This window comes from Ruditapes philippinarum, unplaced genomic scaffold, assembly GCF_026571515.1.
Source record: "Ruditapes philippinarum isolate M1 unplaced genomic scaffold, ASM2657151v2 ctg13304_1_1_1_1, whole genome shotgun sequence".
Lineage (NCBI taxonomy): Eukaryota > Metazoa > Mollusca > Bivalvia > Venerida > Veneridae > Ruditapes > Ruditapes philippinarum.
In genome coordinates, this window is record NW_026861478.1 from 6,425 (window position 1) to 23,682 (window position 17,258).

At 34.0% G+C, this 17,258-nt stretch overlaps 1 protein-coding gene across 3 annotated transcripts; it reads left to right on the plus strand.

Annotated features, from left to right (window-relative positions):
• The first annotated feature begins 737 nt into the window (after positions 1-737).
• Positions 738-16,619, plus strand: LOC132715738 (uncharacterized). 3 transcript variants are annotated; one of them, XM_060698803.1, is made up of 5 exons: positions 738-892; positions 12,699-13,786; positions 13,986-14,196; positions 15,513-15,895; positions 16,290-16,619. In XM_060698803.1, exons 2-5 carry the CDS (start codon positions 12,743-12,745, stop codon positions 16,602-16,604), a joined length of 1,953 nt encoding a protein of 650 aa, XP_060554786.1. In that variant the 5' UTR covers positions 738-892; positions 12,699-12,742; the 3' UTR covers positions 16,605-16,619. The 3 variants fall into 3 exon arrangements, with proteins under 3 accessions (XP_060554786.1, XP_060554785.1, XP_060554784.1); XM_060698802.1 differs by having other exon boundaries at positions 878-1,008; XM_060698801.1 differs by lacking the exon at positions 738-892 and adding an exon at positions 1,202-1,280.
• The last annotated feature ends 639 nt before the right edge of the window (positions 16,620-17,258 follow it).

The window sequence follows — 17,258 nt, forward strand, 5'->3', positions numbered from 1 at the left end:
GACTTGTATACGGTCTATATGTAAATGGAATCGCTAAATGAAATATGCGTGTTACAATGATGTTTATATTTTAAGAATATATCATACTCATATTCAGTTGTTTAGGCAGTATAGGATATAGCTAAGGAGATAAATTTTGCTTACATCTCTTTCAATAAAGAAAATCAAATGAATACCTCTCAGTAGACAAAAAGACATTCTATGTATACTTCTTCATTTGTATTTTGCATATAATTTAGTTAATGGGGAGTATGGGATAGGTAGATGGAGATCATCTAAATATATTATTCATAAAGTACATGTCCTAAAACAATTCTTAAACTTCTGAAATATAGGAAAACAAAATGGTATAAATCTGTGTTAAATTTGAACTTTTTTTTTTAGTAAATTGTTGTAAAAGTTAATTTTTAATTAAATTTTGTGACAGCAATTTGACTGATCAAGTACATTTTGAGACCATATACCCACTAGGCCACTACGTATAAAGACATGTAAAATCCATTACTGACAAAAACACTTGCTGATTATTTTCATTTATATTCAATGACAATATATGTTTTATAGCCAAATGTTTGTTGGAAATGATAAGAAAATGATTCATGCACCAAAACAAGTCAATATTTTATTGATTTACCTGCTACTGATCAATGTCTTCATTGTTTATTTTTGTAAGGCCTCGAAAAACACCGTGATGCGTGACTGGTTCCGGTTATTACAACAACAACAAAAAACATGGAATAATTTTAAAATAAACTATGCATGGATGAAGAAAATACATTGTACCACTCTTTTAATTGATACAATTGTTAAATATCTAAAAAGAAATTGTTGATCAGAACTAGCAATATAACTGACAAGCTATCCTAAAATCTGCTGGAAAACATCTGGAAGGGTAGTAAATAAATAATAATATTTGGAATACCTGATGAAAACATATAGAGTTTCTTCCCTTTCAAGCTAAAACCGAAAGTAAAATCTGGCGGCCGTGGTGACAATTGCTGTTCAAAGGTGTGTTTTATTTTTGGTTAATGTTTTTATTAAAAAAAACTCATTTTTTTTAACTGTTTCGCGAAATTAGCTTTTGACAACTTTACATACTTAAAACTGTTCAGATACATTTTAAATAAATTAAGCGGTATTTCTGTTTATCTCGAATATATCTAAGATTATACGTACATGTACATGTATTTACTGCGCGAAGTTTCAGATAAAATTTTGCGCGACCTACATAATGTCTAATATACATGTATATGATAAGATCTACATTAGTGGTAAGTTAGGTAAGTTTATCATATCAAATAAAATCGAATTATTTACTGTATATTATCTTATGAATATTATGTATATATAGATTTTAGATATATATTTGTTGGCATGCTTGTAAAGCACTATTAGGGCAAAATTATAAGTGGTTTCTTATTTTGGATAATAAAATCAACACTATATAACCAGATTTATGAAAATTTGCTTAATGATTTTTTGTTACATCTTTCGAATTTCGTTTCAATTAATTCGTCAACAACAACAACAACAGCAACAATAGGCAACTCAAAAGATCCGAAAGCGAAACAAAAACTACACGAGGGTTTTAACATGGGCTTACCCGATTTTTTTTATTCTTTACTTAATTTAATGTTTACACATAAGTCTTCCAAATTGTATCTCAAAATACATCATTTTGTACGAATCATTCCACGCACCATTGCTGATCTAAAATACTTTTGCATTATTCAGTTTCAACAACGTGTTCTTTATATGCTTTTATGAAATGATATTTATTTCACGCAAACTTTTATGTGTACAGGTTATGTAAATGCAGTACATTACTGATATCTATTTTTAGTATTAAGCTCTTGTCGAACCATTGTTAAGCATAAAATACCCCTTTTTATTTGCCCGAAAGGGCATATTATGTTATACCCCCTGGCGTCCGTCTGTCTGTCCGTCCGTCCGTTAGCAATTTGGTTTCCGGAGCATAACTTAAGTTCCATTTGGCCCACAATGTTCAAACTTCATAGGATGATTGTCCATATTGGATAGAAGACCCCTATTGATTTTGGGGTCAAAAGGTCAAAGGTCAAGGTCACTATTACCTTAAAACTGAAAACAGTTCTGTCCGTTAGCAATTTGGTTTCCGGAGCATAGTTTAAGTTCCATTTGGCCCACAATGTTCAAACTTCATAGGATGATTGTCCATATTGGGTAGAGGACCCCTATTGATTTTGGGGTCAAAAGATCAAAGGTCAAGGTCATTATTACCTTAACACTGAAAACAGTTTCCGGAGCATAACTTAAGTTCCATTTGACCCTTGACCCACAATGTTCAAACTTCATAGGATGATTGTCCATATTGGGTAAAAGACCCCTGTTGATTTTGGGGTCACAAGGTCAAAGGTCAAGGTCACTATTACCTTGATACTGAAAACAGTTTCCGGAGCATAACTTAAGTTCCATTTTGCCCACTATATTCAAACTTCATAGGTAGATTGTCCATATTGGGTAGAAGACCCCTATTGATTTTGGGGTCACAAGGTCAAAGTCACTTTTACCTTAATACTGAAAATAGTTTCTAGAGCATAACTTAAGTTCCATTTGGCCTACAATATTCAAACTTCATAGTATGATTGTGCATATTGGAGAGAAGACCCCTTTTGATTTTGGGTCACAAGGTCAAAGCACAAGGTCACTATTACCTTAAAACTGAAAACAGTTCTGTCCGTTAGCAATTTGGTTTCCGGAGCATAACTTAAGTTCCATTTGGTCCACAATGTTCTAACTTCATAGGATGATTGTCCATATTGGGTAGAAGACCCCTATTGATTTTGGGGTCAAAAGGTCAAAGGTCAAGGTCACTATTACCTTAAAACTGAAACTAGTTTCCGGAGCATAACTCAAATTCCATTTGACCCACAATGTTCAAACTTCATAGGATGATTGTCCATATTGGGTAGAAGACCCCTATTGATTTTGGGGTCAAAAGGTCAAAGGTCAAGGTCACTATTACCTTAAAACTGAAACTAGTTTCCGGAGCATAACTCAAATTCCATTTGACCCACAATGTTCAAACTTCATAGGATGATTGTCCATATTGGGTAGAAGACTTCTATTGATTTTGGGGTCACAAGGTCAAAGGTCAAGGTCACTATTACCTTGATACTGAAAACAGTTTCCGGAGCATAACTTAAGTTCCATTTGGCCCACAATATTCAAACTTCATAGGATGATTGTCCATATTGGGTAGAAGACCCCTATTGATTTTAGGGGGTCACAAGGTCAAAGTCACTTTTACCTTAATACTGAAAATAGTTTCTAGAGCATAACTTAAGTTCCATTTGGCCTACAATATTCAAACTTCATAGTATGATTGTGCATATTGGAGAGAAGACCCCTTTTGATTTTGGGTCACAAGGTCAAAGGTTAAGGTCATCCGTAACTTAAGTATTAATCAACCTACAGCTGTAAAATTTTATAGGATGAACAACTAATTTCCATCGTCTTACAAATGCTTCATCCTTACTAAAAAAAACACTTTCGGGCATATAATGCTCCGCCTAGCGGTGCTCTTGTTCTTCTTTTTTATACTTTCTTTTATTTTAACCACGTGTTAGGCCCGTTTATTTATACATTTTTACATAAAACATTCATTTAACATATTACAATTATTAGTTTTACATAATAATTTATTAAGAGTAGCCTTCTAATGCACTTTTTTGATTGTTTGTACGGACTTTCTCCTATTAAATTATTAATAGGCAGGTTATTCCTGAATTCACCCCTATACTAAACAGTGGCTCGATTTGTTTAAATGAGAGCTATCTATGTTATTTATCTTATGTTATGTATGCAACATATTACATGTATATAATTTATATCTGACCAGTTGGTATTTCCAATATTATCGTTGTTCTATTTTTAGAACATAAACTACATGTATGTATTAGAACTTTCTTAACTGTTGAAAACTCATGCATTATAATTAGATAGAAATTTCCGGAATGATCTTTATTGTTGAAGTTGCTAGATTGTGATTTATGTAGAAAATGGAAGACTATTCTAGAAACTTCTTAGCTTAATATAAATAGGAGACATTTTTTCTTTCGTATTACCTTTTAAGTCATCAGTGATCTTTTAAGTCTTCAGTTACGTTTTAAGTCATCAATATATTTGGAGTATTATTCAACTTGGATATAAAGTGATTTATTGGAGCTTGGATTATTTTTGAAATAGTTTAAATTATTCTTGTGGATTTTATTGTGGGAATTTATTCTAAAGTGTTCTTGGATTTTAACTTGGATTTAACTGTGCTATTCAAAAAGAGATCATTCCAGGATCAGACTAGACATTAGATTTTACATTTATATTTGGACTTCAGGTATTTGTAAACATAATTTGTTATTTTATTTTTCTTTAATAATTTTTCTGTAATAAATTTGTTATTGTTACAAGTTTGTTGCTGGCTTTTCTTTCTAGTTACGCCTGGCTCGTAACAGAAATTGGGGGCTCGTCCGGGATTGAATATTTCTTTTTGGCTACATTATTGGAAATTATTACCGTTTATTTTACATTTTATTATTACCGTATTTACTCAGCTGAGTTGATATCATAGTTGTTCTATTAAGTGTACCTTTCATTTTGAATTTTTTTTTGAAACACATCACTTTCTGAGTTTAAAACCAGCAGCAAGCAGTCATGTCTTTTAATTTAGAAAAGTTTGTAGCTGAACCTTCCCAGGAGGTATTAAATTTGGCTAAGAAAACTGATTTGCTCGATCTTTCAAAAAAGTATAATTTATTAGAAATTAAATCTTCAATGCGTAAACAAGAAATTAAAAATCTTCTGATTCATTATTTTGTGGATGAAGATATTTTTGGACAAGATGCACTTTCTCAAATTGTTGAAACAAACCCAGAAATAAAGATAAAAGAGCTTGAACTTCAATTTAAATTTGAACTAGAGAAAATGCAGTTAGAAAAAGAAAGGGAAGAAAGGCAGTTACAGTTAGAAAAAGAAAGGGAAGAAAGACAGTTAGAAAAAGAAAGGGAAGAAAGACTGTTAGAAAAAGAAAGGGAAGAAAAAGAAAGGGAAAGGCAGTTTGAAAAAGAAAGAGAAGAGAGAGAATTTCAGTTAAAAATGAGAGAATTAGAAATCAAAGAGAGAGCAAATCAGTTTGAACATAGAATAAATTCAAAATTTGATGTCACTAAAAATATTAGGCTTGTTCCACCTTTCCAAGAAAAAGAAGTTGATAAGTGTTTTCTTCATTTTGAAAAGGTTGCTGAAAATTTAAAATGGCCAAGAGAGCACTGGACATTACTTTTACAGAGCGTTTTAATTGGTAAAGCTCGTGAAATCTATACACAACTTACTGTTGAACAAAGCTCTAATTATGATAATGTAAAATAATTAATTCTGAAAGGTTATGAGTTAGTACCAGAGGCCTACAGGCAAAAATTCAGAATTCTAAGAAAGAAATTGGTCAAACCCATGTCGAATTTTCAAAAGAAAAATAACAACTTTTTGATCGGTGGTGTCTATCTAAGAAAATTAATAAAAATCATGAAAAGCTTAGACAGCTCATGTTAGTTGAAGAGTTTAAACGTTGTATTCACTCTGATGTTAAGTCTTTCTTAGATGAAAAACAGGTAGAAACTTTAGAAGAAGCTGCCCGTCTAGCTGACGATTATTCTTTAACCCACAAAGTCTCATTTATAAATAAAGGGAAGTCCACACCCTCACATTTTAATTCCAAGTTCAGTTCTGGTAATTTATCTGGCTCATCTAGTCAGTCAAATACTCCCAAACCAAAGTCATCTGATGAACATAAAGGTCATAGTCCCTTATCTCGTCCTACATGCAATTATTGCAAGAAAACTGGACATCTTATTTCTGATTGCTTTACCTTAAAAAGGAGGCAACAGCAACGTGATGAGGCCAAACCCACAGGTCTTACCACTTCAAGGTCTGAACCTCAGTCTTGTATTGATAACAATGCAATTTTGAAGGTCAAAGAACCCAAGTCTGATTCTATAATGGAGATTTATGAACCATTCCTTTCGGAAGGTTCCGTGTCACTTATCGGTGATACTTGCCCACCTACTCCTATTAAAATTTTAAGAGACACAGGAGCTTCTCAATCTCTTATTTTAGCAGATACACTGCCTTTTTCTGAGAAGACTTCTTCTGGATCTAGTGTCCTTATTCAGGGTGTAGAATGTGGTTTTTCTAATGTCCCTCTCCATAATATTTATTTGTCCTCAGATTTGGTAACTGGGCCGGTGGCTGTAGGCATAAGATCTTTCTTACCTTTTAAAGGTGTTCATTTATTGCTAGGTAATGACTTAGCTGGAGATAAGGTAGTGGTTAATCCACTTGTAACTGACACTCCTTGTGTGGATCAGACACCTGACCCCATTGAGCAGGAAATTCCTGACCTTTACCCTTCATGTGCAGTTACTCGAGCTATAGCTAAGAAGGCCATTCAAGAAGATAATTATTGTTCAGATATTGACTTAGCTGATACTTTTATAGGTCAGTCTTCTTTTGATAATGAAATAATTTTTTCTCTCACTCCTACTCTGCCTGAAACTCAGACAGATTTTTCAATATCTGACTTTTCTACACCAAGATCTAAAGATCAAGGTCATGACACGCTGTCAAGGTCACAGCTTATCCAGGAACAACAAAATGATCCTGAGATTTCAGTCCTTTATCAAAAGGCTTTTAGTGAAGATGAAGCTTTACAAGTCCCTGTTTGTTATTATGAAAAAAATGGGATTTTAATGAGAAAATGGCGACCGCCCGATGTCCCTGCTGAAGAGGAGTGGACAGTTAATCACCAAATTGTGGTCCCTAAATCATATCGCCAGGAAATATTAAGCTTGGCTCATGAAACACCCATGGCAGGTCATTTAGGTGTTAATAAAACCTACCATAGAATTCTCAGTCATTTTTATTGGCCTGGCCTTAAAGCAGATGTATCTAGGTACTGTAAATCTTGTCATACTTGTCAGATGGTTGGAAAACCTAACCAGACAATACCTAAAGCACATTTACAGCCTATTCCTGCATTTGATGAACCTTTTAGTAGAGTTATTATTGACTGTGTAGGTCCATTACCAAAAACTAAATCAGGTTCTCAGTACATATTAACTATTATGTGTGCTTCTACGCGCTTCCCTAGAGCTATTCCTTTAAGGAATATTAAAGCCAAAACTATTGTCAAGGCTCTTGTGAAGTTTTTCACATTTGTTGGTTTACCTAAGTCAGTACAGTCTGATCAAGGGTCAAACTTTATGTCTGGTATTTTCCAGCAGGTCATGCACCAGTTAGGTATTACTCAATATAGGTCTTCAGCCTATCACCCTGAAAGTCAAGGTGCATTAGAAAGATTTCACCAGACTCTGAAAAATATGATTAGGTCATATTGTTTTGACACTGAAAAAGACTGGGATGAAGGCATCCATTTATTGTTATTTGCTGTAAGAGAATCTGTTCAGGAATCTCTTGGCTTCAGCCCTTTTGAATTAGTATTTGGTCACACTGTCCGAGGACCCTTAAAACTTCTAAAAGAGAAATTCCTGTCTGAGGATGACATATCTTTAAATTTGCTTCAGTATGTATCAGATTTTCGAAATAGGTTGACTAATGCATGTGAGTTAGCTAGGCTCAATTTAAAATCAACACAAAGTAAAATGAAATCAAGGTATGATGAGACTGCTCAGGAAAGAAGTTTTAACCCTGGTGATAGAGTACTTGCTCTTTTACCTATACCTGGAAAACCATTACAGGCAAGATACTTTGGTCCTTATACAATTGAAAAGAAAGTCAGTGACCTTAATTATATTATTAATACTCCTGGGAGGCGAAAGCAAAAACAAATGTGTCACATAAATATGTTAAAAGAATATTTTGACAGAGATAGCACAATTAATAAACCTATATCTGTTTTAAACTCTGTTCCACAAAATCAATGTTCAGTTGAATATAATAGTTCTGAAAGTTTTGAAAAGTCTGATCCTGGTTCAACAAAGCTTGAAAACTCTGATATTCTGAAAAATCTGGATGAAAAACTTGCTCACTTAGAACCGTCGAAACGAGATGAACTGAAACAGCTTATTTATGAATATGAACACTTATTTCCTGATATTCCCACACGGACTGACAAAATACATCATGACGTCATTCTTGAAAACTCTGAACCAATAAAACAACATCCATATAGAACGAATCCTATAAAACAAAAGTACCTAAGACAAGAAGTTCAGTATTTATTGGATAATGACTTTATTGAACCAAGTCAAAGCAGTTACAGCTCTCCATGTATTCTTGTACCGAAATCAAATGGAACATATAGAATGTGTACAGATTATCGTAAAGTGAACTCTGTAACAAAAACTGATTCATTTCCTATACCAAGAATTGATGACTGTATTGACAAAATTGGAAAAGCAAAGTATGTAACAAAGTTCGATCTTCTAAAAGGCTTCTGGCAAGTTCCACTTACTGATAGAGCTAAAGAAATATCAGCCTTTGTAACACCAGACGGCTTATATCAATATAAAGTCATGCCATTTGGTATGAAAAACTCACCAGCAACTTTTCAGAGACTTATAAATATGGTAATATCTGGTCTACACGGATGTGACGCATACATTGATGACGCAATCATCTACTCTGATGAATGGGAGGAACATCTCAAAACTATAAAATCATTCTTCGACCGACTTAGTGATGCTAAATTGACAGTTAATCTTGCAAAAAGTGAATTTTGTCATGCGATTTTAACATTTTTAGGACATGTAGTGGGACAGGGTAAAGTAAAACCAATAGAAGCTAAGGTCAAAGCTATCTCTGAATTTCCTGTGCCAACTTGTAAAAGACAACTGATGCGATTTCTTGGAATGGCAGGGTATTATCGTAAATTTTGTAATAATTTTTCGGTTATTGCAGAACCATTGACAAATTTGCTAAAGAAAAGAAACAAATTCATTTGGAATGACAAGTGTCAAATGGCATTTGACAGCCTGAAAGCCATACTTAAGAGTGCACCAGTTCTCTTGGCACCAGATTTTAATAAAAACTTTAAGTTAGCTGTAGATGCTAGTGACATAGGTGCTGGAAGTGTATTGATCCAAGAAGACAACAATGGTGTTGACCATCCTGTTTGTTACTTTTCTGAAAAGTTTAATGAACATCAGAAAAATTACTCTACTATAGAGAAAGAGTGCCTTGCTCTTATTCTTGCTATTCAGCATTTTGAAGTTTATCTAACTTCTTCAAAGTTGCCTGTTGTTGTCTTTAGTGATCACAATCCCCTCACTTTCTTGCATAAACTTAAAAACAAAAATCAGAGGTTGTTGAGGTGGAGCTTGTTTTTGCAAGAATATAGTCTTGACATTAGACACATTAAAGGGAAAGATAATTTGATCCCTGATGCACTTTCACGTGTCTAAACTGTTATTTTCAGTATGTTAAATTTAACATCTATATATGATTGATTATTATTTTTTTTTGTTGTTGTTGTTTGCTATTGTTTATAATACACATATATATGAATGTATAAAATTGTTTAACATATCTCCTATGTTATTTGTAAGTTACATTGTTTGGATTTATGTAAAAGAAATATTCATTTCATTCATATTTCTTTTTCTTGAAGAGGGGAAGTGTTATGTATGCAACATATTACATGTATATAATTTATATCTGACCAGTTGGTATTTCCAATATTATCGTTGTTCTATTTTTAGAACATAAACTACATGTATGTATTAGAACTTTCTTAACTGTTGTAGAAAACTCATGCATTATAATTAGATAGAAATTTCCGGAATGATCTTTATTGTTGAAGTTGCTAGATTATGATTTATGTAGAAAATGGAAGACTATTCTAGAAACTTCTTAGCTTAATATAAATAGGAGACATTTTTTCTTTCGTATTACCTTTTAAGTCATCAGTGATCTTTTAAGTCTTCAGTTACGTTTTAAGTCATCAATATATTTGGAGTATTATTCAACTTGGATATAAAGTGATTTATTGGAGCTTGGATTATTTTTAAAATAGTTTAAATTATTCTTGTGGATTTTATTGTGGGAATTTATTCTAAAGTGTTCTTGGATTTTAACTTGGATTTAACTGTGCTATTCAAAAAGAGATCATTCCAGGATCAGACTAGACATTAGATTTTACATTTATATTTGGACTTCAGGTATTTGTAAACATAATTTGTTATTTTATTTTTCTTTAATAATTTTTCTGTAATAAATTTGTTATTGTTACAAGTTTGTTGCTGGCTTTTCTTTCTAGTTACGCCTGGCTCGTAACACTTAGCATCCGTCACCGAGTTGTAAAGGTTCAAACCACTTGCCCCACATCGTTGTTGGTTCAAATCCTACAGGGAGTTTAGATTCTTTCATGTCACTGACCTATCCAGCTAGCTTACGAAAAGTCGAGGGTTCTACTCAGATGCTTGTTTCTGCCTGATATAATGCACGGAGCCCTCCACATATGGAATGTCGCAATATGACCTATACTGTATCCGTGCGACGTGTGTCCCAGCCAAAAATATACATATGTTGTTGTATTAGTCGATATGTTCTATATAATTAGAGTCAGTGTACCCGGTTCCGCACAGGACCCGGTCCCGCACACTTTCCCATTTTTCATTTTTTCTTAAAAAATCAAATGAATTTATTTAGTTTTCATTTGTGTTTCACTGAACTGGATATGACATAATCTGGGATCTTGCACCCCAGCCTCTCCCTATACAGTGCAGACGAAAATGTAAATACATGTACATGGCTGTGTAGGTCACACATAAAAACAACTTATTCAGCAATTAAACCATGCTAATTTCTATTTTAATGTTAAGATCATTATAAAATATGTATTTGAAAAGAAATGTATGTTTTGTTATGGCAAATTTGCTGTTAGTTATGAAATATATGAGCCGCGTCATGACAAAACCAACATAATGGGTTTGCGACCAACATGGATCCAGACCAGCCTGCGCCTCCGCGCAGTCTGATCAGGATCCATGCTGTTCGCTTACAAACCCTATAACAAGTAGAGAAACTGATAGCGAACAGCATGGATCCTGATCACACTGCGCGGAGGCGCAGGCTGGTCTGGATCTATGCTGGTCGCAAACCCATTATGTTGGTTTTGTCGTGACACGGCTCATATGCACATGAATTAACTTCTCCCAACTACCAAATGTCAAGTCATTTCACCTTGATTCTTTTGTTTAAAATGATACCAAACTCTTTATCGAACAAATCATAACTAAACAGATGAAAAAACTTTCAATAATAATGTTTTATGTCTGTCTTTACTACCTACAAGTGGTAAAAAGTATATTTCAATTGCTGTTACATGTTTCCTGTGTGCTACTATGCTTGGAAATAAATGTTTATATACTGTAGTAAGAATGTGCATTAAATTTATTTGAAGTCCTGAAAATTTGCAAAGAAATATAACTTATCTGGACTAACAGATGTTAAATAATTTATAAAACATGTTTAAGATGTAAAATAACCTTTCAGTATAAAAATGGCCTTGTGTGTGGAACCGAGTCCACTATTTATCATATTTGGCCCATTCCTGTTGCTTAAAATCAAGTGCGCCTAGAAGTATGACCTACTTACGAAGACCCTAAACATGAATCACGACACGAAATAAAGGCGGAGATGTGTTAAAGACGATAGAGTTTTGTTGAGTTATTTATAAAAGCAAAAGTGATAAAAATGTTGTTTGTTTTTTACCTAAAAATTAAAATATGGCGAGAGAAAAAAAGCAAACAAAAATATATGGTATACTGTGATATAATATATTTTCTTATGTCAGCACAAAGTTTCTAAGTTATATAGCGATATGCCAATGTTCGTCGTCCGTCGGTAACATGTTTACTTAAACAAACCCTCCTCTCAAAAGACTTGTCCAATTGTGATGAATCTATACAGGAATTTGGTGGTCCTAAATGATTAAATGGCTCAGCTGAGCTGAACAAGATGGGTACCAGAGCTAAATAAAAAAAGCCAAACTTTTAACGACATCTCCTTCTCAACCACTTGGTACTTTCATAAAAATGTGCAGCAATGTGATCATTTGGTAGTTTTACAAAAAAATGCTCAAATCGTCTGTCAGTTAAACAAGGAACATCCTGGTAATTAAATCTTGTCCGTTTAGACCATATCCTCTGGTCAGCGATTTAGGCTATTTTGTTTTTGTAAGGCATAGAACAGATAATTTATGCTCTTTGATATTTGTATTAAAAAGTATCTGAAAACATTTGCACCTAAATAATAAATAATCCTTGAACTACTTTTATACACCAATAATGCTTGTACTTACCTTTTTTATGTACATTTTCTCATTTATCCAATTAGGTTTTGATCATATGTCAATAACTAAACAGTAATTAACTAAACTAAATATGGCGTGATTATCTTTATATTTTCGGAACTAAGATTCGCGAGATTGAGTACTGGACGTGGCTCACGTTTCTCCCAAGTTTCTTTCTCGTTATGTCACGATAACTTAAAAATATGTCTGAGTTCTTTTGTCGTCCATCGTTATTTGGGTAAGTTAACATTTACATGCAAAGAAAACAAGAGATAATGAAGTTATTACACATATCACATATAATACCTCTAAACATGAATGTCTTCTAACGCTGTGTACAATTATTACCTTTCAGAATCCGAAAGTTTAGGATATCTTATCGTGTTCATTTAAAGAAGGATGGGTACTCTCGCCAGGATATTAATTGTTCTACTCACAGTCCAATGTTTACTGCTGTTACATATTGAATGTAGAAAACGTAAGAACAAAAACAGCGGGACAGAAACCAACTTTGATCAAGAAGTAAAGCCGGGGCAGTTTACTTGTCAAAAATGTGGAAGGTCTTTCAAGACGCAGGGGAGTCTTCAACAGCATATAAGGGATAAGGGTCATGAGCTATCAGACTCTCAAAAGAGTGAAAACAATCTTCCAAAAGAGCCTGTACAAAACAATGAACCAAAACGAGCTAAGTTACAGAAGACAGAAACCAACTTTGATCAAGAAGTAAAGCCGGGGCAGTTTACTTGTCAAAAATGTGGAAGGTCTTTCAAGACGCAGGGGAGTCTTCAACAGCATATAAGGGATAAGGGTCATGAGCTATCAGACTCTCAAAAGAGTGAAAACAATCTTCCAAAAGAGCCAGTACAAAACAATGAACCAAAACGAGCTAAGTTACAGAAGACAGAAACCAACTTTGATCAAGAAGTAAAGCCGGGGCAGTTTACTTGTCAAAAATGTGGAAGGTCTTTCAAGACGCAGGGGAGTCTTCAACAACATATAAGGGATAAGGGTCATGAGCTATCAGACTCTCAAAAGAGTGAAAACAATCTTCCAAAAGAGCCAGTACAAAACATTGAACCAAAACGAGCTAAGTTACAAAGAAGTAACAGTATTGATAGAGATGACAGGGTTGATTCAACAAAGGAACGCCGTAGATCAATCAGCGAGATGGAGAAAGACGAAATAGCTATAGATAAGAATGAGAAAAAGAATGCCAATGACGAATACTCGTATGTTATGAAGAAGATCATAAACCACGTGCGTACATACAGTAAGGGAGATATTTACTCTGCAGACATTCATTTAGCAGGCAGTAACTCGGTTAAAACGAAAGTAGGGAGTGCGGATGAGGTTGATACCAATATAAAACTCAAAATAGACGTCGAAGATGTTCTTACTGATACAACATTGACGTACATCTACGAGGATAAGAAAACGTTTAATGTAAGTATTAACATCAGTTTAATTATTTCCAGACGGGTTCTTTGTTCAAACAGAAGTATAATATCTATCGTGACTTGATAAGTGACTTGTTAATTACAAGGACAAGTCTACTTTAAACATTAATCTGTAAAGTGATAAATGATTAAGTCATATTTTCTAATTAGTGATAAATGATTAAGTCATATTTTCTAATTAACAGGACAAACGGTCAGTCCCACGAGAAATGACACCGGATCGTAAATTTAGAGATATACCTGAGACGCCTATTCCACATGGTCAAGCTGTTGTTAAAGTAAAGAACCCTTCATTATTATATAATCTGACATACAAGGGCGACTTGATTCCACATAAAGTACTGCAAGATCTCCATTCAAAGGTGGGAAAAGCTATTGAAGACCTCGAATTTTCACGTAAGTCCTACATTACACATACAGTTGGTATCTATCAGATTAATATCATTTTTGCTGTTTTACAGCAGCATATATCATGCTATTTTTAGACCGAAATTTTAAGAATTGTTCAAATAACTAAATATACATTGTCAAATGTACAAATTAAACGATAAAATCTAGCTTAGTACATTTTCTTTTCAATACGTTTAGAATAGACCGCGGAGTAGAAATGTCACTTTAGTCATGAAAATGACGTAAAATGTCATTAATTTTGTCGAACTTTTATTCTATTTTGTTTTATTTGAAAATTTGTTTATTAACTTGAACGAGTGTGGCTTTAACCCTTTACTTAATGTAGACGTGTTTTGACGGGTTTTCGACCCCTCCCTCTTTTTGAGGCCTCAAACAGTGAAAAAATTACCCAATTTAGACACCAAACACTGTTTTTCGTTTGAGAAATGTTGCTAAAAAGTGATCACTTTTTCAGCGCCGCCCCTATCAAAAAGGTATATCAGGGGTTGCCAGAAGGGGGTTGTGCCCCTTCTGTTTGGGGGGTTTGAAGGGTGCGGTAGTCCCCCTCATCGCCGAGAAAATGTTTGACTTGTGAGAGGCTAAAAATGGCCTCAGGTCGATTGTAAGGTAACGTGTAACCAACGCTGAAAAGCATTTTACTCCATCTCAATCCATTGAGAAGTTGCAGCACTTTGATGAAAAAAAAAAAAAAAAAAAAAAAAAAAACAACAATGCAAAATAGCAATTTTTGGCAACTTTGAGATGTCCCCTCGTTTCGTTGCCATGGTAACAGGAAATTTAAGGCTGAGCATGTCGTTACAAAGGCATTGGTCCAGTCAACATTTGTGCCAAGTTTGTTTAGTATTGAAGCATTTTTCATAGTTCCATAGCAGTTTGAACTTGATCAATGAAAACGGCCATTTTTCACAATATGATCATGAGGGAAAGGGTTAATGACAGGCTACTTACAGTAAAAACAATTATATAATGCCAGATAAGATAAGTAAGCAAACATTTGACCTCAAAATATTGATAACTCATCTATGACTATCCCCGTTTTCTTATGACTTGTAAAAACAACGCACATTTACGTACAAAATGCGGACCAGCCCTCTTATCTATTCAGATACGTTTAGATTTGAATGTTAAATTATTCATAATCTTCATCATAACATACGGGTATTCATCATTCGCATTCTTCTTGCTTTAATTAGATAGAAAATTTAAATGATATGAATTAGATACTCTATATTAAGTTAAAAAAAAGTTTGTGTAGTTCATGCGGCTGTTGTCCTCGAGCGATATGTTTATTTATACTTCAGACGTTAAACTATCTCCAACAGCACAAGGACCAGCACTAACTATAACCATAAAACAAGAGAAGTATAGCGACATCAGTGTAGACATCGTACCGTCTTTACCGTGTTCCCTTCCAGTAGACATTCATGGTTGGCCAAGAAAAGACTCTAAGAGCGCATTCAATAAGAAAGTTGAATCTGCTAAGAAGGCTGGACTGCACTTAGTACCTAAAGGCGACGAGACATGGACCATTTCCTATTCCAAGGCTGAAAAAGCCCTTTTAGATGGTGTTGATGATAATAATGAATATAGACGTGGTGCTATGAAGCTACTGAAGCAGTTTTTGCAGAACTGCAAAGAGGATTCACCCAGCAAATTACCGGGATTGTCATCCTACATAGTGAAGGTATCCATTGATTTGATAAGAAAGCGGTATTCGGTTTCGGTTCAAAAGTTTGAAACTGTGTATAAGTCTAATTCAATGATGCCATTAAAACATTTTGATAATGCAAGAGTTTTTTTCTTAAAATAATACTCATTACATAAATTTTGATCTTGATGTGACAATACCAAATATGAATCAATCTATCAAGTGTTCTCACAGAACGAACAAAGTCATGTGCAGTAGTGATGGTGAGATATAACTGTTCCTTAACCTTTTCTCTCTTAAAACAAAGTTCATAAAAAGAGGACAGGTATCAAATACGAAACAAGAATTAATTTACTTGAAATTTAGATAAGTAAACACACATTGTTTTGTATGAAGAAGAATAAGATTTTATCAAAATATTATTTTATAGATTCAAATACTTTGGTCAAGCGAGAGACGGAGATCACCTGGGTATTGGTCAGCAAAATACAAGGACCGGATTTTACTTGATGTAATAGATGATATGGTGGAATCTTTGGAATCTGGAATATTACCGGAGTATTTTGATGTAGAAATAAATATCCTAGCTACCAAAAATAAATCCGAGCTTCATCACTTTGCAGAGTGTCTTAAGAAAGAAAAGAAGAAAATAGAAATGGCACAGAGGGATGAATTGTATATTTGTGTTGTGTTTTTTTATTCCTCCATGGTCCACATAGTCGATTGGTTCAGGTCTTTGACTTGAATCAGTTTTAATCTCAACCGCTTTGTATACTGTCAAGGGCTTTTGAACTGTTTCATGTGAGGAGGCTATTCAGGTAGCGTATAGAAGGTCGGTTGTTCACTCAAGTGCCCGTCCGTGCCTGTAATGATGTACGAAGGGTCTTCATCAACCGATAAAACTGGGAAGTCGTTATATGACATTTACAGTGCCGACGAGACCAAAACCAAATTATCAAAATTATTTAGCATAGCGTAAAAACGATTGCAAAAAAGATCGAAAAGGAATGCTGTGAAGTTTGATACTTTGTCACATAAATCAGCAAAACTATCATACTTCATGCACTTTAATTAATGAGGTAAAACACATCTTAAATAGGTATATGCTGACCGATTCAGATTTTACATTACTGACAAGGTGTTCCTCCACAAGTAAAACTGGAAAGTCGTCATGTGACCATTCAATGTCAGTGCGACTTAAACCCGACAACAACAACCTGACTGAGATGTTTTATTCGTTATGACAACAGGCTATTTATGTTAAAATTGATTGAATTTTCAAAACATCACTAAATTGAGAATGCAGTACTTTTATTGGTTTACATATTGCAATAAGCAGCGATAACAACATTATTTTTTTACATTTTTTTTTATCTATACCCCGATATATTAAATATTT

Excerpts from the sequence above, each read along its gene's own strand:
- LOC132715738 (XM_060698803.1), top strand. The coding sequence starts at position 12,743 with ATGGGTACTCTCGCCAGGATATTAATTGTTCTACTCACAGTCCAATGT. Across the intron at positions 13,787-13,985 it reads AGGATAAGAAAACGTTTAAT|GACAAACGGTCAGTCCCACG; the intron begins GTAAGTATTAAC and ends TCTAATTAACAG. Across the intron at positions 14,197-15,512 it reads TGAAGACCTCGAATTTTCAC|ACGTTAAACTATCTCCAACA; the intron begins GTAAGTCCTACA and ends TTTATACTTCAG.